This window comes from Saccostrea echinata, unplaced genomic scaffold (genome assembly GCF_033153115.1).
Source record: "Saccostrea echinata isolate AGI-Se365-2 ecotype Australia unplaced genomic scaffold, CSIRO_AGI_Sech_v1 ptg000025l, whole genome shotgun sequence".
Classification (NCBI taxonomy): Eukaryota; Metazoa; Mollusca; class Bivalvia; order Ostreida; family Ostreidae; genus Saccostrea; species Saccostrea echinata.
The window spans coordinates 1,573,069-1,597,500 of NW_026889774.1; the positions used below are offsets into that span (position 1 = coordinate 1,573,069).

At 33.6% G+C, this 24,432-nt stretch overlaps 2 protein-coding genes across 2 annotated transcripts in view; both read right to left on the reverse strand.

Annotated features, from left to right (window-relative positions):
- Positions 1–747: 747 nt before the first annotated feature.
- LOC133191860 (uncharacterized) lies at positions 748–15,535 on the reverse strand. The gene is made up of 12 exons (XM_061327597.1): positions 15,387–15,535; positions 13,872–13,937; positions 13,569–13,635; positions 12,734–12,864; positions 12,475–12,584; positions 12,196–12,282; positions 11,514–11,618; positions 10,646–10,726; positions 8,757–8,900; positions 7,996–8,187; positions 6,342–6,534; positions 748–6,156 (listed from the first exon to the last, which is right to left on the reverse strand). The coding sequence occupies exons 1-12, from the start codon at positions 15,493–15,495 to the stop codon at positions 4,592–4,594; spliced, it is 2,850 nt and encodes a 949-aa protein (XP_061183581.1). The 5' UTR covers positions 15,496–15,535; the 3' UTR covers positions 748–4,591.
- A 2,788-nt stretch (positions 15,536–18,323) lies between these two features.
- LOC133191862 (pericentriolar material 1 protein-like) overlaps positions 18,324–24,432 on the reverse strand; it is a 54,647-nt gene continuing 48,538 nt past the window's right edge. The window contains exons 36-39 of the mRNA XM_061327598.1: positions 22,548–22,824; positions 22,296–22,364; positions 22,036–22,186; positions 18,324–19,730 (exon numbers count right to left, since the gene is read on the reverse strand). Of these exons, the coding sequence (XP_061183582.1) occupies positions 22,055–22,186; positions 22,296–22,364; positions 22,548–22,824 (478 nt within the window). The 3' untranslated portion in view covers positions 18,324–19,730; positions 22,036–22,054. The remainder of the gene's footprint in view (positions 19,731–22,035; positions 22,187–22,295; positions 22,365–22,547; positions 22,825–24,432) is intronic.

Below are 24,432 nucleotides of genomic sequence, written 5' to 3' on the forward strand. Positions count from 1 at the left end.
CACCATACAGGTGAGTGGTGACAGTGGAATATTACTACATTAATTGTAGTCGTTCCGTTTGTCATACAGTTTAGTTTTTAGTTTACCATTAACGTCTGTAGTCAGTACAAACACCCAAATATGAAACATATTGGCAGACTTTCGAGTTCACTGGGTTCGTGTTGATATGTAAATGAAATTAATTGCTAAATTGCCATACTGAAGGCCACAGAAATTTCATCTTCTCATGTAGAGTTTTTAAAAATAATTTCTGCTTCATATGAATATAAATACAGGTCAGTTAAAAAGACACATTTGGTTCCTCTCGCAATTGTAACATTGGTTTCAAAAGACTAAGAAGATGTTGTCAATGAGGAACTCCAGCAACTTTTAATATCCACTTCAGAGTAGTTGTATGTAGAATCAGATTGATTCCCGATCACAAGTTATGAAAATTTTCGACTTCCTTTTTATTGGCAGAGCAGTTGTCTATGATGTCAAAAATCCTAGTCTTTATCAAACTTACTGTGCGGAATGTTACAATTATATATACTACACAATCTATTCCTAAAATCAACAACTTTGCAGTGTCGTATTCTTTTCTTCGCAAGATTTTTATTTATAATACCTGTCACATCAAAACCGCGGTTTTACACCATTTCACAACTTTGGCATATTTTATTCTTTTTTTTTCGAAGTGCAAACGCGGCAAGATGCAATCCAAGACACCCTGACACGTATATATAGCATGAAAGAAGATTAGACAAATTACAGAAATACTCGGATGTTTATTGCCTTATAAACAATCCTCAAAAATGCATAGATTTGAATACAAAAACGAAAGTTTCTAGAACACAATTCGAACACGTAAATCTTTTAAAACTTAATATCATTCATAAAAAAAAAAAAACAAATGCATCTAATGGAATACTAACTTTATGTCGTACAATGTCAAGGTTTAAAGCATTATAAAAAAGGACAATTCTCATTTACAGAGTTCAAAACTTGCAAAATATCAACAAGTACTTTCTACATCAGCATTGAACTTAAAACTATTGCATCTATTTGACAGAATGCAGCTGCCTTTCTTTCGATAAAAGTAAACAGTCTCAAATTGTACAACAATGTACCACTTCAAACCCCAAAACAGCTTCAAATCTGGATAAAAAGTTTTTTCATGAAAATTTATCCCCCCCCCCCCCTAAAAAAAATGTAAACAATTATTGTTCTCACACAAACTGCTATTAACCTGATGATCCAGAAGGCGCCATTTTAAAATCTACTGCCGATTATTAATACATTTACAAACAAATGGGATTGTTAATTTCAATAATTCAAATTGATTTCAACAATTCAGAACATAAAGCAGTGATATCACTTAACCTTAAAATCTCTTATTTTCGTGGGTGCCTAAGTTTTCATTGTTTTCGTGATATGAAGAGACCCAAAAACTTTTGAAAAAGTGACATCATCGGATATGCGATATTACATGTAATTAGCATGGAATTACATGGAATAGGCAATGTCACCGATTCAAATCATTATTTAAATATACATAAATCACCTATTCAAATATGATATCACCAATTCCAATTAGTGATATCACCTATTCAAAATCAATAAGTGACATCGCTTATTCAAATAGGTAATTCATGTTTTCTTCCATTCTGTAGACAGATTCTCAATGGGGAAAATAATTTCATTCAGCTATTTAGACTTTTTCTCTATTTAAATATAGAATCTTTAAGTAACATGTATTTTTTGTGCAAAACTACTGAAGATCATGGCCGTAGGAACGGGGGGGGGGGGGGCGAGGGCGTGCCCCAATAATTTTGCTGATCTATAGATTACTATAGAAAACATAGCTACTATATGCTTGTGCCCCCTAAATAAAAACGTCTGATGACCCTTTTTTTAATTGCTTGTCAAGGAATTTTTGGTAGTTGATAGTGTCCCCAACTGAAAATGTATGGCTGTGCCCCCTCCCCACCCCCAAACTGAAACTGCTTCCTACGGGCCTGAGATATAATCACACATGATGATTCAGCTTGTCCATAAACTCGTTTTACAGGTAAATGGATCTCGGGCATCTTTAAAAAAATCTCCATATTCACTATCATTGACACACTTGTGGAGAAGAGCACAAGAACAGTTGTTTTCGACTTAAAAGCTCCATATTCACTGATATACATTTATTGACTGACTTCGAGGGCAACGTGCGTTTTGTCGGACCCAAGAAGCAAACTGTTTGCCTGAGGCCGTTGGCAAACAGTGTGACGTTAAAAAAACGTCACAGCGGTCCACTATCTCTCCGACAAGTCCAATATCTCACTCAACGCTCCAACATCCATTTTTGGACCGCTCAGTAAATCATTGGAAATGTTATACTTTTTAAGCATAGATTTATATAGGAAACAATTTTTAAAGGTATACCAATTATTTATCACTAAGAGATTGCAATTCTATGAATCAGACTGGCGAGATCAGCTACCAATACTGAATAATACTGAATAAGTGAAATCACCTATTAGTAATGAATAAATGATATCACCTATTAATAATGAATATGTGATATACCTATTAATACTGAATAAGTGATATCACCTACTGGAACAGGGGATAAATGTGACATCACCTATGGGTGATTTCATTGATTCATTTAAGCAATATTACTTAATCAATTGGTGATATCACATAATTGCAATCAATAACAATCCATTTACAGTAATCAAGTAGTACATGTAGTATAATTTGACTACTATTTCCCTTTCTTTAAAAATCAATGCGATGGATGCTTAATATGAATCTATTACTGCCACCAATAACCAGCCCACATATACATGCACAGGGTTGTCCCTAAGAATTGAAATAGCAGGGGACATTAAAAACATAGAAGAGGGTTCAGGGTCCCTTAACAGGGAATAGAGGGGGAATACCAAAATAACTGGGGAATTACGCCATTATAGGCGGGGAAATTTCCTGGGTCTTAGGGACAACCCTGCATGCATAAAAATATTTGTCTTATTGACTTTCTCAAACAATTTTCACATGTATGCATCTAACAACAGATATACACTAACAATCATAGCTTTACAACAATATGTTCTTCAATAATCACTTCTATAGCAATATCACCTATTTTTATGTTCACAGTTTATTCAGAAAGCTTCTTCTTAAACAACTTGCAGTTCATGCAAAAAAAATCATGTTTAGTACAACTGGGAAGCGTCTAATGGAAACAATGAGGCAAGCAAATGCAGTTCATTCAGACATGAGTATTTCAGATAAAGGATACAAAATAACAATATGTAAATTTTTGTCTTGAATCTTTCATTTAACCCCACAATGAATAGAAAACGTTTTAACATTTTTTTTCAAAGCATGGCACCAATGGCTGTGTACATTTGTACTCTCTACAAATGTCTTCAAGACAAGTATTTTGACAAAAAAATCATGTGACCATTCACCAATATCATAAAAATTACATGCAAAACTATACTGTCTTATAAAGCATTTTTGTTTTTTTCCATTCAGTGAAAAAAAAATGACTTACAACAAACAGTTTCTATACAAATTCTGCTTTTGAGTGGTCCTGAATTATTCTATACTCTCTGTTATTGGAAAACATTCATTTTTACAGTATTTTTTTCTTGGTTCAATCCTCAAAAAAAAAAAAAAAAAAAAAAAAAAAAACGCTGCTAGAGTAAAACATCATAGTTTACTTACTAAGCAAGGACATTATAACACAGTTACAGAAAATAGACTTGTAATGAATTCACACTTACAGCAAAGTGATTTTTCTTTCCCTGTAGTTTTAAAACATATTATGCATTTGAAAGTTATGATGACAAAACCATGAATTAGATCTATCAGTATTTCCACATACAATGTATAATATTGACAGTCAAGCCTCATTAATCCAGACTTTTGTGTTCCCAAGCAAATCATCTGAATTTATGCATCCCCAAGTTTACTCAAATAATTATCCCTTTTATAATTGGTAGATATAAATTCTGTTCCCTACAAATTTTGTCAGGCAGGGGAAGTATCCAGATTATTAGTATCTGAATTATATAATATTTATAATAAAATCATATTTTGGTGTTTATGATTCACACAAAATGACTGCACCAAAAGTAAATTCCACTAAAGTACCATGTACAACTTTAAAAGTTTTAACAAAATCTTCTCAAATAATTTTTGCCATCTTGTTGTACTGTGAAATCACTTATTTTCATGAGGATTTAATTTTCCTTGTTTTAATATTGTAGTATGAAGAGATCTGTTACTTTATGATCTCCATGAAATGTAAAAATACTCAAAGTTAAATAACTTTACACTTCTTCAATCATGAAATCAATTCCCCAAGAATCAAATATTTTCCAAAACCACAAAAAAAAATTGACCCCACAAAAATAAAGGATTTTACAGTACCAAGTACCCTTACAGAATCGTCTGATTATTTTTCTTTGGAATTTGACTACTTCTGGGAGCAGAGCTTGCCTTACCAAGTTATAATGTGCTATTTTCTAATGCATTAAATTTTACTGTATGGCAACATTCATTTCAGTTGTATATGTTATGGCTGCATTTACACAAAATGATGGAATCATTAATCAGGCTTTTTCATTGCTTCTGCAAGAATTTTCAGTCTCTGTATTTTGCTGTTTGTAGATGATAGAGCTGCACTCACACTTCCTGGACTTTTTTCCTGAGTATTCTCATTCATACATGTAGATGATGCATTTGAACTGTCATTATTGGATGACTTTTGAACACTAGTGGTGGATCTAGAAGAATTGGAGTGGACGGACGATAAAATACGATTAGTAAAGAATGCTTCCTGAACACTGTTGGTGGGTTTACGAGGAGTGGATGACACTGATGAATTGGTCAAGTCTTTAGAATGTTCTTTGTCAGCAGACGATGTAGATCTCATTGAAGATTTAGCAATAATCGAAGCTAGTTTGGAAAGATTTGCAATAGAAGGTGATGTACCATTTAACACAACTTTACTTCCATTTTGTTGAAGATTTTCACAAGACTTCTCACTGGTGCTGACAGGTGTTGCAGGAAGACTAACAGATCTGTGACTCTGATTTGAAATTGGTGGTTCTGACGAAGATGGTAAGCTGGTATTGAGAACTGATCCCCCACTTTGGGAGGGTGACGGTGATTTAGCCTTGGATATCTGGCCTCGATACAGACACCTGTGCTGAGTTAGGTGGCCTGTGTTAGTGGATCTTTGATGAGAACTTGCAATGCTGCCTTGTGTCAAAGTGCCAGATCCTTGCACACTTTCATTATCATTACTCACTGAGTTTTCATGTTTGGTTAAATAGTTTTGCATGTATTGCTGAGGAGAAGTAAGGTTTCCTTGAGTATCACTTGCAACAGATGAAGGACTTCTCACTGCAGCAAAACTTTGGAGTATGTTAGAATCTCCATGGCTTGTAGGAGTTTGGACAGTATTTTGTTGGAGATCATAATTAGACTGTTTAATTGCATTCTCTTTGGCAGCCATTGCTAGAAACTTCTTCAAGAAAGTGTCTCTCTTTTCCTGACTGTCAATAACAAGGTTCCTCCTAGTACCTCCCCAATCATCATAATCCAATTCCTCATGCTGTGAATTTTCTACGTTCTGATTATCCATGACATACTGAGCCATTTCCAGCTCCAACTCATCTATCTCCCTCTGTCTTCTCATAGTTGTCTTGTCATTTTTCTTTGCATGCACCATAACACCAGCTGGCCTAAATGCATATGCCTCATCATCTTCCTCCTTATGTTCCAGTTTCTTGGGATCCGTCTGCTTCAGAACCGATCTTATCAACGTCCCAGTTGACACTTCCTCCGATTCAGACTCCTTCATCGCTTTCTGCATTTCCAAAACTTCTTTCAGATGAGAAAGACCTTTCATTGGAGATGCAGGGCTTCTCTTTGCTTCACCATTTAAAACAGGCACTTCTGCTGTGTTATTCTCAGATTGTTTCTGCTGCATTTTCTTGACTGGGCTGATGTGAGGAGTGATGGTTGATGAGGAGGAAGAATTAACAGATCTCTGACTTTCTATCTTTTCTGGAGTACTCTCTTTCTTGTGATTTTCCACATTGACTGGAGTTCCATCCTCATTTACAAACTTTAAATGACTAGCCACCTGTTTGAACATATGCTGACCTGAAGTCAAAGAAAGCACACTCAATCAATAATTCACTTTTAAAGTATAAATGAACATAAAAAATGTGTGCAAATCAATAATCTTTAAGTATCCATCATAAATCAGTGAACAAATTCTGACTTGAGTAAAATTTCTTGCTGGAAGAATTAAATAATGAATGCACAGAAGAGTCTTTAAAGTTTACCCTGATATGGTCCTTGGTGCCAAATAGAATCATGGCTAATGATTACTTTGGGATCCCGTATAGGTAAAATGTTGTCTGTGAAACCTTTCACATTAGAGGTTTCAGTATCTTGCCTTCTGTTACTCCATTGATAACTGTGATAGTGAGGCATCAGTTTTCGTAGGCCTTGGAATGCCATGGGTAGAAGATTGGCCTGCAGAGAGATATAAATTATTTTATTCAAAATGTGTTATTTTGGTGAAGGTAGCAGGAGATATACTTTGCCAGTCCTAATATATCAGCTAATCTTCTTTTTCTACATATAGTAGCATAGTCTTGTGGATGAAGGATACATTACAAAACTTTTAGACTGAAGGACACACATGTTTTCTATTTTAACAAGAGGCCCGAGGGCCTTTACAGTCACCTGTCTTAGTATAAACACAACACTGTAAAGGATCCATAGAAGCATACATGAAATGAAAATAAACTGATAGACATGGCACGACATCAACGCTTGTCTGCTACCAGTGAAAAAAAATTACGGACAAGTGAATTTTGCTGTCCGATTGGACAAGCGCATTTTAATGTAAAGGAGTCTCTAAATAATAAAAAGAACAACTGTTGAAAGTTAATCAGTAGTTTCAGGAAGCTGTACATAAAAACCGGACTTCGATCCCGATAGGGATCACTTTTAATTGAGTTCACATTCGATTGGGATCGAAGTTCACTAATTGCATACTACATGTACTGAAAAGGCATGGAACTTACGAACTCAACGAAGTTTGGATTCTGTTTGATGTTGACAGGTTCACTTGTGGACATTTTTGTTGTTGTCAGAACAGAAAGCCTGGATAAAATTATGTTTTATGTGTTTGTTGTACTTATCAATAACATCACGAATCAATCAAGCACATGTCATGTGTAATGGACTTTATTTTAGTTTTCAAGTTGACAGTATTAGATCTTTATTGAAACATTTTCTGACAAGTGAAGTTGAAGTTCGGACAAGTAAATGTCTTGGTCACTTGTCCGAATGGACAAGTAGGAAAAAAAGTTAATGTCGAGCCCTGATAGATGAAGATACATGTATGTTGCCCAAAAGCAAGAGATATGGGATGTAAGGGATAAACAAAATAGTTAGTTTAGTACTCAGTAACAAATCATGAAGTAGATGTAAAAAATGTTGATGCAGCTAAATTCCTCTCATAAATATCTATAAGTACATGTATATAAAATTTGATAAAATATCTTGAATAGTTTCTTTGAAATTTAGCTTAACACAAATTGAAATCAAGGTAAAAAAATGTCAAGGTCAAAAAATGTTTATACAGTTGAACAGCTCTCAACAATATGTATAAGCATATAAGATGTGATAAAAATATCTTCAGCTTCTTTGAAATTCAGATAATTACTAATAAATTTAAGAAAAGTAACATCAAGGTCAAAAGAAAAGTCAAAGTCAAAAAATGTTGATGCAGTTGAATACCATCAATATGTGTCACCATACGAAAGTTGATAAAAATATCTTGAATAGTTTCTTTGAAACTGAGCTAAATGCTAAATGTGACAGAAGGATGGAAGACAGACATTACAAACACTATATGCCTCAGACATATTCATGGTGGGGCATAAAAAAGCAAACATTTGCAAGATTATCTATTTTACAGCTGACCTGGTGCATTTTGGCATCTTTCATGGAGGAGTCTCGGACCTGAGACAGATAAACATCAACACCTGCTACATATTCTGCCATCATTTTCTCAATGAGGACTTGTCGCAGCGGCCGTAAATGAACTACATTTTTAAAGAGAGCATCTAACAGTGGTCGGCTGATGGGACGGGTGGCCCAAATCTCTTCATCACTCTAATCACAAAAACAAAATAATTTTAATTATAACATTTACATATATACATGTACTGTAGATGTACTCTGTTCTGCATATGATTAATTAATCCTATGTACACAGGCACAAATTGCCATCATAAGTGTCATTTCTTTCTTGAATAGCTACATGTAGCTGATTGGAAGAATAAATACAAGGATCTGGCATTAATGAATTAACCATACAGTACGGATGGTGGAAACTATGACATGGACAATATTCCTTTGGTAATGGACGTTCAATCTTTTCATATGCATAAACTATCAAAATATGCATATTGAGAAATTCAAACTTTGAATCACTGAAACACCAAAATTATTAATTTTCTTGCAAAGAAATTTAAATGAATGATTTTATTAGCATGTAAACTTTGATATATAAAAAATTTTTGAGTGAAGAAAAAAATTCTTAAATTATCGGACATGAAACAGCATGAAAGGCACTAAAATATGTACAATTACATTATCTTTCAAAAAACAAGAATAGCTTTTTTGTCAATTGATTGTTTTTCAATTAATAAGAAATTCACTTTTCCCCTATGTTAAATCACCTTTTTTATCTTCTCTCTGGTCTTCAGATTAAACACTTGTTCTGGCTCCAGATCTAGGTTATTCAATGCACAATCAGCAAGACCTTTAACATACCGAGGCCAGTCACCTCCCTTGAAAACGCGATCCACAAACACATCAGCCACCTTAAATATAACTCAAATCAATAAATGTTAACAAGATACATGTACTTATGGCTCATTTAGACTACATGAATTTGAATATTTTGTTTATTTTTTTTGTTTCAAAAAGCTATATGTTTAGCCATGCCTTGGATATCAATCATAAATAGAGGCACTGTGAGCAAGCTCACAAAACTGTACTCCTCACTGCAATTCTTTGAAGGTGCCCATATACAATTTTCTAAATATGACCTTGAACTCTCCAAAATAACCTTAGTTTAAAAAAAAAGACTTTTACCTTAAATAATCTTTGAGTATAATATATAATATGGACATCCATTGTTTTTGATTTAGAGAATTATGGACCTGCCATGAATTTTCAGTGACTATGAACTTGTCAGCATGACCTTGGGTCCTTGGGTCAAGGTTATGTGAGCTCATGAATAATCTTTAAAGTTTTGACATCCAATACCTATCCATTAGAGAGCAAGGAACTGGACACAATTTCATATCAAATGACCTTGAACTTGCAAGAATGATCTTGGGTCAAAGTCATGGCACACATTCAAGACATAAGTAATATTTGTGTGATGTATGAGTGAAGTATGAACTTCCATTGCTTTTCTATTCGAAAGTTACATACTAGACGCTTTTTCTGCTAGTGATCTTGAACTTGCCAAAATGACTTGGGTCAGATTCATGACACACCTTTATGCCATAAACAATCTTTGTGTCATCTATCAAGTGTCAACTTCCAGTTAGCCTCTCTTCCAGACAAGAATAATACACTTTTTCTACTAGTGACCATGAACTTGCTGTAATGACCTCAGGTCAAGGTCATATGCAATATTTGTGATAAGTATAATTCTCTAATGTTCTACATTACAAGATATGGTCAGTACTTAATTTAAACATTTTTATTACAGTGACCTTTAACTTGATCAATGATCTTGGTCAAGTTCATGACCCACCTTCAGGTCATAAGCAATGGGGAATGAACTTACAATGTTTCTCCATTCAAACACAAATATTATACGTTTTCTGCCAGTAACCTTGAACTTGCCAGAATGACCTTGGGTCAAGGTCACAGCACACCCGCAAGTCATATACAACTTTTGTAACAAGTATAAGCTTCTGATGATTCTTCATTACAAAGTTATAACCCTGACAACGGTTATAACCCTGTCGACAAAGTTATAACTCTGACGACAAAGTTATAACCCTGACAACAAAGTTATAACCCTGACAAGATTCCATGGACAGTCAGATGAATAGCTGCAATACAGCTGAATGGAAAGAAAGATGGATGAGGTGATTCCTATATACCTCCAAACTTTGTTTGGGGGAGTATAAATATGGGATTGAAGACTTACTGCATACAGTTGAAAATTCACACTTGCAAATAATTTTGCCTCATTTATAAAAGAGAGGTGACTTTTCTCCCTATACACATTTTCTACAGCAATAAAGGAGCGGTTAAAGAACTATGATTGTGTAAAAAATTCATACCATAATCCACAATTCCTATGCTTGTAGTTAAATAAGAAAATCTTAGGAACATCATCACAAACAACAGATTTTTGTTTCCGATCTATTTCTTCAAACTGATTGTGGAAACAGAATGAACACAAAAACCAGTGGCTTGCATTGATGTCTTTATAACTTACATGAAATTATTTTTAACCAATATTGTTCAGTAAAATGGTACCAGTAATCCCATGTACTCTATCAGAACAAATCTAGTATTTTTAAATTTTAAAATCTCTCACCTGTGTGTCAAAAACATTGACGAGCTTGATGTTGTGACAATGGAATAGGTAATCAGACATTAATCTACAGTCATGGGTTACCTGTAACAAGATGAAATGTTAGTCTTCAAGATTTTTTAATTTACAAAACTTAGGAACATGATGGTACATGTATGTGTATTTCTGCATTGCACTGTGATGATTTAATTTTTACTGGTTTTGTTCTTTAAGCTAGTATTAACCACAAGGAGATTATGTGATGAATTATGTGGGTTTTTTTTTAAATGTACTGTATATACTCGCCTATAAGTCGGTCTGCCTATAAGTCGGTAGTATTTTTTTGAGGTTATTTTGGAGGGATTTGCTATTGACCCACTTATGTATCGGTACAACTTTTTGCCAGAATCAGTTGACAATTTCAAATCAATGCTCTGATGTTTTAACCTGGTTTCGATTAATATTTTTTAGAAATGACGCCGATATTTAATTTTAAATCATTAGGAAACATACATAATGCACACTTACGATAAAAAAGTTATCAAAATATGTAAATACTTGTACTTTATGTATAATTTTAGAATACATGAATGATATAATATATCCAGACCTTGTTCAATGATAATCGTGGAAAGTGTTTTAATACAAAATTCTACATTTTGCCGTCCAGAAAAATACTAATCTTTTTATGACTCGCCTATAAGTCGGACATAGAGTTTTGGACCAAAATTCAACTCCCAAAAAAAACGACTTATAGGCGAGTATATACGGTATGTAATCTGAGAAAATGTATGATGTCTTTTTAAATACATTGTATTTAAAACAACACATTCTAACTTAAGCATTCTTTTTTTTTTTGGTACATCCCCCAATCTTTCTGATGTCTACTTACTTTTAGAATGTCAGGATTTTCCAGAATATCTTTTATTCCTTCTTCAAAGCAATTTGCTGACAACTCAAGCACATCAAACAAAAATACATTTTTGTCAGTTGCAAACTGAAAATTACAATTAAAAAATATTATCTACACTTTACACACTTCTATTCACTGAGTAATCATAATGAAAAAAATTTGAAAAGCAGAAAGATTGTGAATTTTAATATTAATAAATGTTATACTTTTTTTTCCTTTTTATTCAAAAAATAAAATAAATAATTAAGGCCATCATTAAAAATATCTTTGTTTCCCCTAACCCGAGCCTAAAATTTGAAGTTGGGTAGGTAGGTAGGTAAATAATTTTTTTTCCGACAGCAGCTTTGAAAATACATTCTGAATTTCTGATAAGAACGGGTTTTCATGAAATCGTATTTTAAAAAAGTTGATAAACATTAAAAAAAAATATTTGAATAATCTTCTTAAAAAAACTTTTCAGTCGGCGGGATTTAATTGGGTCGGTTGCGTTAGGGGAAACAAAGGTATTTTTTATTTTGGCCTAAACATCAGGAATTGTTTTATCCCACATTATCAAAGTGTACCTATACGATGAAAAATTATAGAGAAAACCAGAAACAGAAATGAAATACTTCTTCCATGTTTAAATCTATAACACTCTGACCTTTCTAGAGTTACTTACCTGTACCCAACAGACCTCGCCGGATCTTCCTATACATACACCCTGCATGGCCAAACCTACCACAGCACAATTCAATACTGCATCAATCTACAATATGTGAAACCAAATACATTGTATACACATTAAACATACAGAATTTTTTTTATTTTTACTGTGTGAATATGCATAATCCTTTTTTCACATATACATGTATATCTTTCAACAAGTTCTGTTTCAATGAATTCTCCAAGCTCAATTGGTTAAATATTCGAAGACCAGAATGTGTATAAGTAATCTTACAGCATCTTGGTATTTCCTGTCCATTTTATTGATGACAACATAAGGGGCATCGGTGCCCCCTTCCAGAGTCTCCGGGTCACTGCTTGAGTCATAGTCAGAACTTTTGTTGTCTGTAAGAAAGACACGGAGACAAAAATAAATAGATATTTCATATATTAATCAATAGAATTAAAACAAACAACCAAAAATGTCCATAATTAGTACTGATTCTTTTAGCATTATAGTGTATCTTGAGTCCATTAAAACATTTAAGCAATACCTTGTTTGACTGTATTGTCTACACCATTACTGGCAATGTTGGATAATAAAACAGAATTGCGGTTAAAGTCCCTCATTCTCTGTAGATGAGCTGGTACATACTTTGAATGTATCATCTTCCTTCCAGTCTCTCTGCAAAATTATTTAATGTAGGGCCTACTGTGAAATCACTAATTTTTGTGGGGGTTTAATTTTCATTGTTTTCAAGGTATGGAGACACCCACGAATTCATGACCACATCCATAAGATCCATTACTAATCATTACTTCTCAAACCATGAAATCAAATCCCCACAAACTAAGATTTTTTTCTCAAACCTCGAAAAATTTGACCCCATGAAAATATGTGATTTTACAGTATTTGAATAATCATTTCATGCTAAAGATAAGTTAATGCAAATATTTCTTCTTGCACATGGATTAAAATTACAAATACAGTTGAACCTCAGTATCTCGAACATGGATATCTCGAATACCATGGATATGTCGAAGTGATTTGGAAGTCCCAAGTGCTTATTCCTTAAGCATTCTATCCTGGATATCTCGAATCCTCAGTTATCTCGAAGTATTTTCTTGGTCCCTTCCAGTTCGAGATAACGAGGTTTGACTGTAACTAATGATTTACAAATATCTACATGTGTAGCAATGGCAATTTGGTTTTACAATACATGTATTTCTTTCCTATAAACTTACTCCTTACAATTCAAGGCCTTTTGTCAATGTTCAAAATTCAATTTTGACTATTAATTAAAGAAAAAGGGTAACAAATAAATAAAGAGCAGAAAAGAAAACACTCTTCTGATAACATCAATTGCTCTAAATTATAATTCATCCTACTTTTTATCCACCAGTTTTTCCTCTTCATTCTTGCTTGATGATGGTAATTCTTTTTCAAAAGCATATACTGAAATGAAAATTCAGGGGGAAAAAATCTTAAATAAGTACATGTAACAATTTTCTACAAGACAGCTAATGGGGTAAAGTTTCCTGAGTGATTCAGGTGACCTAAAAATACAGTTCAAATTCATCTTGATAGTATTAATACAAGTCTAATCAACATGACAATAAATATATGATACGATGGTAAGAATGTAATGTGTATAGGTTCATAATGAAAGCTATGTAGCTATAACTACTTACTATTTTGTAATTCATTATTAAAGAAGTGTTGTATCCCTTGAAGCTTTTTCCCATCTTCATTGGTAACTTAAATAAATATAAAATTATAACAGAATAAAAACCAAACAATGTCGATATAATATGGACTACGTTTTGTGCATTGTACTGCATAAAAAAAATCCCTTGCCTTGTAAATTATGAAAATTCAAAAAAGTATGGAATTTCATACAGAAGAACATATCTTTATTTCCCGGAAGGTCTTGGAGTTTTTTTTTTCAGTGGAAATGTAATGCACTATTTTGAAATCCATTTTAAAAAGAAGTGCAAGTTCTAATTTTATTAAGACTTAGTGATCATATCATTTGTATCTTTTTCTCTCACTCTTTCTGCCTCCATTTCTATGTTTAACACTCTATGTATATATATCATGTGTGTTTCATTTGTCTTCAAGCTAACCTATCACAATATGTTCTTGTAAGTGTATATAAAAACAATGAAATTATCTACAGATTTGAGGTTTTACTAACTTAATCACAACTAATCAGGAAATGTTTATTTATAAATAAGAACCATGTCCTGTTTATTCAAGTGATAATCCACAGAGAGAAGTTATGTGACACAATGAGTGACTGGGTTAAAGAGTGACATGCTTATAGTTGGACCAGGAAATAGCCTGAGGCTTTAAGGCCCAAGGCAACAGTTTGAATTGGTGGTTTGGAAAACACACTCTGCCAGAGAGCCCTGTCAATAATTGGTTTTGCTTTTATCATGTGTTTACTTTTATTTATGACATATTCCACATATACATTGAAATTTTTATTCTTGTTGACTCATATTCAATGATCCCGTTAAACCTGATGATTAACAAATTTGGTCAATGATGTAAAAAATAACATCATAGCATCCAAACATTTCAATGACCAGTCCAACATCATATTTTTTAACCATCAATAAAAACATTAGAAAATTACACTTGACTTCTTTTATTATAGGTCTATGTTAGGAAACAAATTGTTAAGACATAAAAAACACTGGTGTGTAAAGTGGTGACAAGGAATTCTACTTGAATATCTCAATAATAGATATGAAATTCTGAAAAAAGTCAGAAAATGTAGTTCAGATGTGCAAGCACACTCAAAAAGCTTTATTCTTCAAGTTTTGATTGAAATCTTCAGGTAGATGCCAGTCACTTCAAACATGTGTCAAAGCAGTCATTTCTTTTCCTCTTTTAACAAAATTTTAGTCTACCTGTAACCATTTATTACAATAAAGTTCACTTTTCTCTTTGAGTAAATTTGTCATTTTTCCAGTTATAGCTTTCGAGAATGAATAAATCAAAAGTATAATAATTTGTAGCTATTCTAAACAATGCAGCTGCCTATGGTAAAAAAAAAAAAAAAGAGATGCAATGCAACCAATCTAAATTGTATGCATTTTTTCGAAAAAGATTCCCAAAACAGTATTTTTTTTTGAACCATAAGTTCGCTGAATTACGACTGAATCTACTACTTTACGAAGTAAGTGGACAAAAAATACCTTTGTGCAGCGTAAGTTTGCCAGTGTGTGTGTTCATAGAATGGACAAAGCCTTCATACTGAGAGCCATCTTTTAGGATAACCTTCACTTGTTTTCCAATATGCTCCATATGTAAATATGAAAAAGCAAGGCCTGGTTCATGCAGTGATATAAATAAGGCATACAAGGCCTCGGAGTCGGACTGATGGGACTGGCTGTTCTGCAGCAACGAGCCACAATACCGGAAACAAGGCTCTCACAGTAAAAGTTAAATCTTACCGATCACATTCCGATAAAATTGAATAAAAAGAAAGCTGGACAAGGTCATACTAACCAAGTACCCTACCGATAAAACCAAAGGGGATTATAGGCTTCCTCCTCGACTGTCTATCTGTCTGTTTTTCAGTTTAAATTCTTCAAAATCGTTTTTCTCGAAGTGTACCTCTACAAATTCACTTTGTGTGTGTGTTTAATAGTTAAACGAACGATTCAGCAAATTTTGACAGCTAGGCTAACCTTAAATATTTTAAAATAAGGGAATTTATAGTTAGTTGGTTGAAATTTTTTTGTACTCGTGATCAGCCAAAGGGGGGGGGGTAACTTTAGGAACTTCCTGTCCAAATTCGGCTCGAACGATTTTGACCAAAATGTACATACACATAGTAGATATTGTCATGTATAAGATATACAAAAATAGCGAAAATTAAACGACAGGAAATTTTTGGGGTAGGTGTGTTGTACATCCTTAAAGAATCAATGAAAAATTAATAACATATCTTTTTAAAATTTTCTCAAGAACCACCAGTCCAGAAAAGATGAAACTTATGTATAGAAACATTCTCAGGTAATGTAAATTCAAGTTATTTCAAATCATGACCCCAGGGGTAGGTTGGGGCAACATTACATGTAGGTGCAGATCAAAGTTTTACAGACATGTAGAAAAAAAAAATCTTCTTTTCAAGAACTTAGTATTGGGCCAGAAGAGTTGAAATTTAATTAATATGTGAAAGCCAGCCCGTAGCAACGGTTTCAAAAGTTTGGGGGGGGGGGGGGGGCAACTTCCCAAAAAATCTGACAAGCAAAAAAAAAAGTAATTTATTGTCCAAATCCTGGACATCCTTGCCAGTGCTCGACCTTAAAACTTCAAAAAGAGGGGGGGGGGGGGCAACCTGCATCTATAGGGAAATTTACTATGCAAAATATTATACTCAGGAAAAGGGCCCCCACCCCCCGCGTTCTACGGGACTGGAAAGCTTCACTATATAGTGTATATTCAATTTTGTTCAAATCCTGACCCCTTAGAGAAGGGTGGAGCCATATAATTATAATTCAAAGTTTGACACATAGGAAAATCTTTAAAAATTTTCATCTCAATTTAAAAACGGCAAAGCCATGGAAGCTTCTTCAGATATTGAAAGATACATGTTTGTTCAAATCATAGCCCCGATGGTAGGGTGTTGTGACTATGGGCAATCAAGTTTTACATTAGTCTAAAAAACATAGTAAAAATCTTCATCTCAAGAACAGCAAAGCCATGATAAGTTATATTTATATTATAGAAGCTTAGAAGAAGCTTCCTTAGGTAGTGTATTCATTCAAGTTTATTCAATTCATGATCCCAAGGAAGGGGGGGGGGGGGCAATTGATGATAAAAGTTTTACATAATAATATACAATGTACATAGGAAAAATCTTCTCAAGAACAGGAAAGCCATGGCTAGTCATATTCATAATTTATACAGAAGCATCCTCAGGAAATGTGGATTTAAGTTTGTTCAAAACATGACCCCAGGGAGTAGGGTCGGGCCACAATATGTAATCAAAGTTCTCCTATAGGAACGAACAGCAGGGCCATAGTGATTTACGTGAGCGTTGTGGTCCATAGACCTCGTTTCTAAATGCTTGTAGATATTAAGCTGATTTTTCATAAGTGAGTGCATGTACCTTGGTGAGTCATAGATCAAGTTTGCATTGTGGTAAAATATGAACGATTAGAATAACTTTAAGATCACTCTGATCAATATGAATGGTCAGAACTTGATATCTATTTAAACCTTAGTGTGAGCGAACAGCTTAATTTTTCATGAATATGTAAAGTAATGTTCAACAGCCGTATATGAATGAAGTTTATGACAACTAAAAAACAATGAGACACAAGCAGTTGGAACCGCTTTTTCACATCATTTTCGGATTTCTTCATGTACCACTGACATGAACCACTTTGTTTAAATTAAAATCTTGAGTGCATCAACAATCCTGTATAAATTAATTTGTAAAAAGTGTGTATTTTTTCCTTAATGCCCGTGATCCTTGTCTCGCACACAAATGTGCATGAACAAGGGGGGGGGGGGGGAGGGGGAGGTAAACCCTCCCCCACTAATTTGCCGATTTATAGTATATTATACAAAACATTATGCTTGTGCCTCCTCAAAAATGTCTGAAGACCTTTTATTGCTTGTTAGTCCTCCCTCCCCCAAAAAACCTGAAATTGTTCCCCCCCCCCGTTACTTCCTACGGGACTGTATACATTCTCTCTGTGCCTCTCCTCTCTCTCTCTGCACCTGTTTCAAAACAAAATATAACCTGTTTCATGAACGTTTTGTTTTTGATAGATATGCTATTTTTTTCAAATTTAGATGCGAAATATATGAGGCGTTCAGATAGATACTTGGTCTGCAAGTCAATTTTTTTTGTACTCCCCTTCTTCTAAGGAAAATTTGTGACTACATGCAAGTGTTTACCCCAATGACTCTTAGTGGTTGAAATTTACTGAGTATCAGTAAATCAGTTTAATCCTTTTAATATGTAGAGAACAGTTAATCCCGACTTGAATATTATCATGAATCATTTAGACAAGATGCATGCTTACTTCAATTACCTTAAAGCTCTTGCAAGTTTATATTCCTTTCTTTGTCCGACATAACACATACATGTAGAATATATAATACACACAAAAAACTTCTGACAATTTGATTTAATTACCTATCCAAGTTATTGGCAAATGACAACCCTATAATTTTAAGTAGCACAACTTCTAAAAAAAACACACACACAAAGAAATATACAAAACGGAACAAGATAAAGTTTTTGCGACTTGAAACTATATAGCCTCTGATTGTAATTCAGTAAAAAACATATTTAAAGATTAGCGAACATTTTGTGGACGGATGACCTAGATGATGTGTCTGATGTAATATCACAACAAAATACATGGAATGTGTTGATTCTCCTTCACAGATATTAGAATAACGTCAACAAATAATTACAGATCTTAACATATTAATCTTGAGATTCTACATCTAATGCACAGAATATATGCACAAGTATCACATGGTAATTTTTGTTAAAATTGACAGGTAATTTATTATACGAACAACAAACATATTTTGATATACAATTTGATAAAACTCTTGTCTTCATTTAATTTCAACAGAAAATTACTTCATTTACAAATGTAGTATATTTACAAATTATGAAAAAAAAAATTATTAAGGATGCACAGCTAATCAATGATATTTAGATACAGTAGTGCTCAATATGGTTTTGACATCACCTCCTATATAATACACATACAGTATTTCCTGGTCCCATTCATAAACAAATATTCCAATGCCAGTGTATTTATGAAGATGAAATGTACACTGTGCATAATAAATGTTAAATTTCAAACCCTGTATTTTCCATTAGAGCATGTGTATGAATGAAAAACTGAAAAAAAAAAAATGAGTTCATGTGTCAATAAATGTGCTTACAAAAAAATAACTTGTATTAATGACATTTTTCAAGATACATGCCTAAAGTGACCAAAAAATGTGTTCTATTACCTGACTCTTGGCATTGTCAAATTTTTAATATTTAGAATGAAGAAAATAGAGAAAGAACAGAATGTGTCAACCAAAATGAATGTTAAACCAGTAAACTCAGATGTATCATCACAATTTTAACACAGCTAATACATTTATGAACAAGATAATAGACAACGCCAAACTTTTGTACATCCCACATGTTCGAAAGTGAAAAAGATAAAGAGCTGATTTATGTATCATTTACAACAGAAGGAACTATTCATAAAGCATCAGGACAGAAGAAACAATGGTAACTCATCTAGCATTTTCATGAAAACACAATGAAAAATTTAATTTTCTAAAGTGATTTGATATTTCCATCAGGATCAATTTACTTCAACAGTCATTCAATAAAATTAACAAAGTAACAATTTCCTTAAAGATAACAATTTCCTTAAAGATCTAATATTCCTAGCACATGGTGTGCATTTTTCAAAAAATATGTGTAATGAAAAACAGCGTTGTATTCCATCAGAAAAGCTTCTTTGGCAGATGTATCTCTTTCGTTGAATAATGGCCACCTAGAAAAATATTTTTAAATATTTTATTTCCTTTCTTTTAACAGTTCATTATTATTTGTAAGATTTACATGACAGGTAAATTTTGTTATCTCAACATCAGGTATGTTGATAACCTGGGATATGTCAATGTCTGTACATGATTTTAGATGTATTTACTATATAAATGATTTGCAAAAACTTGGATACGTCAACCTCAATAGTGTCGACTACCCCGCTTATCTCAATGTACATTCACATTCCCAAAAGCAATATTTACCGGTACCTGGTATATATTGACATCAGGGTAATTTTATGCTATACTAAACCTGTTTGCCAAATGTCTCTCATCACACAAGGAAGACTCCATGTATCTTGACATTGTAAGAAATTCACACCTTTCAAACCTATGTTTTGACTGCACATTGCCTTATGAATTCTACAGAATGTAAACGAAGCCCAAGCACCCTAGGATGTTGATGAAACAGTTAACAGCTTAGGTAATATCACTGACTAGTAATTCCACATAATTATACAGTCGTTTATTATTTATTTATTTATAATATATCATAAATTCCATTTGAAAAAGGCAAAAGAATTACAATGAATAACAAACACATTGAACCCAATTCAAATATGTAAGAAACAAAAAGTCTGTGAGCCAATGCTCACTAATAATACCCCCGCTCTGATGTGAATACACAAGTTTGGTTACGGACAAACACAGTGATAATCATGAAATTGACATCTGATTTGTAAAAAACTGAATCCCAACATATAGCATGCCTAAACAAAGATTGTGCTAAAATTTCAAGCATCTGCGATGAGTAGTTGCTGAGAAAACTAAGACCAAAATTTGTTATGTATGGTACGGACAGACGCACGGATAAACAGGAAGTTGACATCGGATTCGTACAAAAATTTCTCCCACCATATGACATGCCTAAACAAAGAGTGTGTTAAAATTTCAAGCACCTGTGATGAGTAGTTACTGAGAAAACTGCGACCAAAGTTTGTTATGTGTGGTACAGACAGACGCACGGATAAACAGGAAGTTGACATCGGATTAGTACAAAAATGAATCCCACCATATGGCATGCCTAAACAAAGAGTGTTAAAATTTCAAGCACCTGTGATGAGTAGTTACTGAGAAAACTGCGACCAAAGTTTGTTATGTGTGGTACAGACAGACACACGGATAAACAGGAAGTTGACATCGGATTAGTACAAAAATGAATCCCATCATATGGCATGCCTAAACAAAGATTGTGCTAAAATTTCAAGCATCTGCGATGAGTAGTTGCTGAGAAAACTGCGACCAAAATTTGTTACGGACAGACAGACACACAGACAGACAGACAGACACACAAGGTTAAAACAGTATACCCCCCTCTCCTTCGGAGCGGGGGTATAATTACATTTACTGTAAAATTATATATTTTTGTGGAGTCAAATTTTCATGGTTTGAGGAAAAAATATGGATTCATCGGGATTTGATTTTGTGAAGAATTATTGAATACTTATACATATGAAATTTTACATTTTGTGGTGGACATGAATTTGTGGGTCTCTTCGTACCTCAAAAAAAAAAAAGAGTGATTTTCCAGTATTTTATGTTTTGTGGTAAAAATGCATCCAACAATCCAATCAATGGAGTGAGTCAAGTACACAAATGTTTTAAAATGTTGTTTTTTTTATATCGAGTTTTTTCTTGTGAAAAAACATTCATTTTTTTTCGTCTTCCGGGTGCCGATTTTGCACAGATTAAAGATAGAACAGCTGCAATTCATATCCTGTTCTGACAAAAATATATCCTATGGAAAACATTCAGTAAATTAACAAAGCTTCTGATATGGTGAAAGAACACATTTCATCAATAAAATATTTTTAATTACTTCTTAGATTTTAAAATAAACTAAAAATATTGTTGAAAATAAGATGAATAACTGATTACTGAAATACTTAATAAATTAGGCTAAGTCACTGTTTTGCTATGCAATGAAATCTTGGACGTCAAGTCTTAACTCTGATATCTTGACAGCCTGGACATGTCAACATTTTCTGATAGTACAGATGGTGTTGAGATACCAAAGTTTACTGTATATGATATTACATAATCATCCAACAGATCATTTCTGCACCTTGATATATTTGTAATATGGCTTTATAAATTTACTGGCATTATTCTAGCAAATTTAATTGAGCAATTCTATCCAGTTAGATTTACTGAAAAAAAAATATCTGAATCACTATATTTTATTTCAAGTGATTCAAATAACCCCAAAATCCAAATAAAATTATTCACAATACATGTTTTGTTAAATCCTACCAAAATAGTTGAGAACACACTAAGCAGTGGGAGGTTCCTTGAGGAACTGTCCATCACCGGCTAGCTCCTCCTTTCCATCCATAGTGGATAAAATTGCATTCACATCCCCATTACTCTGTTGTTCTTCATTCATTTTGTTCTCTATTTGTTCCTATAAATTACAAAAAAAAAAATCAAGACACAGTCTTCATTTATGTTTGCCTTTTTGATATATGCCACCAAAAAAAAACAAAAAAAAATTATTGAAATGATCAATTTACTTTTGAGATGTTCAGATTTCCTGTTGGTAAATCTTCTACTGTTATCTCATTTTCATTTTCCTCTTCCATCTGTCAAAAGTTTTTATACAGTAAAGTCTTTTGAATCAAAGTAATTACCGAGTATTTGGCCAAATATTGTTTAAGATATAAATTTTACAAATTGCTCATTGATTTGCAGTGTTCATACTCTATTCCTTAAAGAATTGCAGAAATATTTACTTTTCCAAACAAAATAAATATTGTTTTCCTTACATGTCCATTGACCTGAACACTTGAATTAGGTTCTTTGCCAGGGCTATCTTTGGTGGGTGTGTCTTTTTCGGGAGTGGGAGTGTCTTTCTGGGGAGTGGTAGAGTCACTGCGTGCCCCCTGGTCCTCGTCATTATCGTCTGGAACATAATCCTCCTCTGGATCCACTGTTCCATCCTGTTCCATGGAACACTCCATCAGGTGTGATACAGCTGTATCAGAGGGATCATCTGCACTCTGGGACTCATCAGCATCCTCATCATCTTCATCGCTTCCAATCCTACAAGGATAAAAACAGCCAAGTTTAATGGGAAAATGATAATCTTTATTGTAATATAAGCCTAATTATTTTTTCCTAAATTAAATAATTTCTGAGAGGAGAATTCAGAAATCAGTGTTGTTAATTTTTTAATTTAAATTTTTTTAAAACAAGAAACCTAGTGCTTCTTTTCTTTATATATATATATATATATATATATATATATATATATATATATAACTCTGATTTAAGGACTAGGGAGACCAGACCATTATATATGGCTTAAGGAGACAATATACAGATTTTTTAAATTCGCTTTGTTCTAAAAAGAAATACCAGATCAAAGATCTATAGAACACCATTTAGTCGACTCTTGCTTTATTTTTTCATAATAAATGCTTCCTAAAAATATATGAAAAAAATGGTCTCCTTAATATTTTATGTTTCTCTCATATGACTTAAGGAGACCAGTGTATATTTTTTATAAATATAACTTGTGGTTTAAGTAGACCATTTTTCTTTCATAGTAATTTCACTTATTATGCATTAATTAACATATTGTTTCCAACCAGAATAGTTGCGGATGGTCATTAGTCAAGGTCAGCAGAAAGATATTTGTGCTAATGTGACTTAACATGATCAGTACAAAACTTTGAATTAAACTAAAGTCATTGCACAAGTGACTTAAATAGAGAGTAGTTGCCCCAGTGGCGCAGTGGTTAGAGCGTCTGCTCTAGAGTAGCGAAGTAAGGAGTTGATCCTTACGTCGCAGGTTCAAATCCCACTGTGGGATGGGGAGACCGGTCCTTAAGATGAGACCGTATAAATCGAGGTCCTGTGTCGCAGTAGGTGCTGGCACGAAAAAATCCCTCAATGCTCAATGGCCGTAAGTGCCGAGTATAGGACAAAATTTGCAGATCTCCACCGTCATGTGGTGGTGTCTCCATATGAGTGAAAAAATCTTGAGAGGAATGTTAAACAACATACAATCAATCAATATATAGAGAGTATAAGCCCAGAGTAGCTTGTTCTGATATCCACATTTAACTCTCAATGCTGTCACCCACGTGGTGCAGTGGAAAGAGCCTATGCTCTAGAGTCGTGGAGTTAGTTGATCCTTTTGTCACATGTTTGAATCCCACTGTGGGACATAGAGACCGGTCCTTCGTACAAACAGAGGTCCAGTGTCGCAGTAGATGCTGGCATGAAAAAGATCCCTCACTGCCCATTGGCCCTGAGTGCCGAGCATAGGTCATTTGCAGCTCTCCATCGGCATGTGTTGGCATCTCCATATGAGTGAAAAATTCTCCAGAGGGACGTTAAACAACAAACAAACTCTCAACGCCCAAAACAGTTTAACCTAAAAGTGAATGCAGACACAGATTATTCTTTAGACCAAGTATAGTATACTCCATATTGTTTTGTTGAGGACAGAAAGTTCACAGTGGACATCAAGTAGTTTTTCCTGCTATTTATACCCAGCTTCTTTTAAACCATATAGTCACTGAGTGCATTCTCTTTTCCAACTAATTGATGAAGTTCTGACCTATGCCTATATTTGTTTAAATTCTTTCTGATTTAAGAATACATTTGACCAGTTGAAACCAAGAGTACATGTACTACATAAAA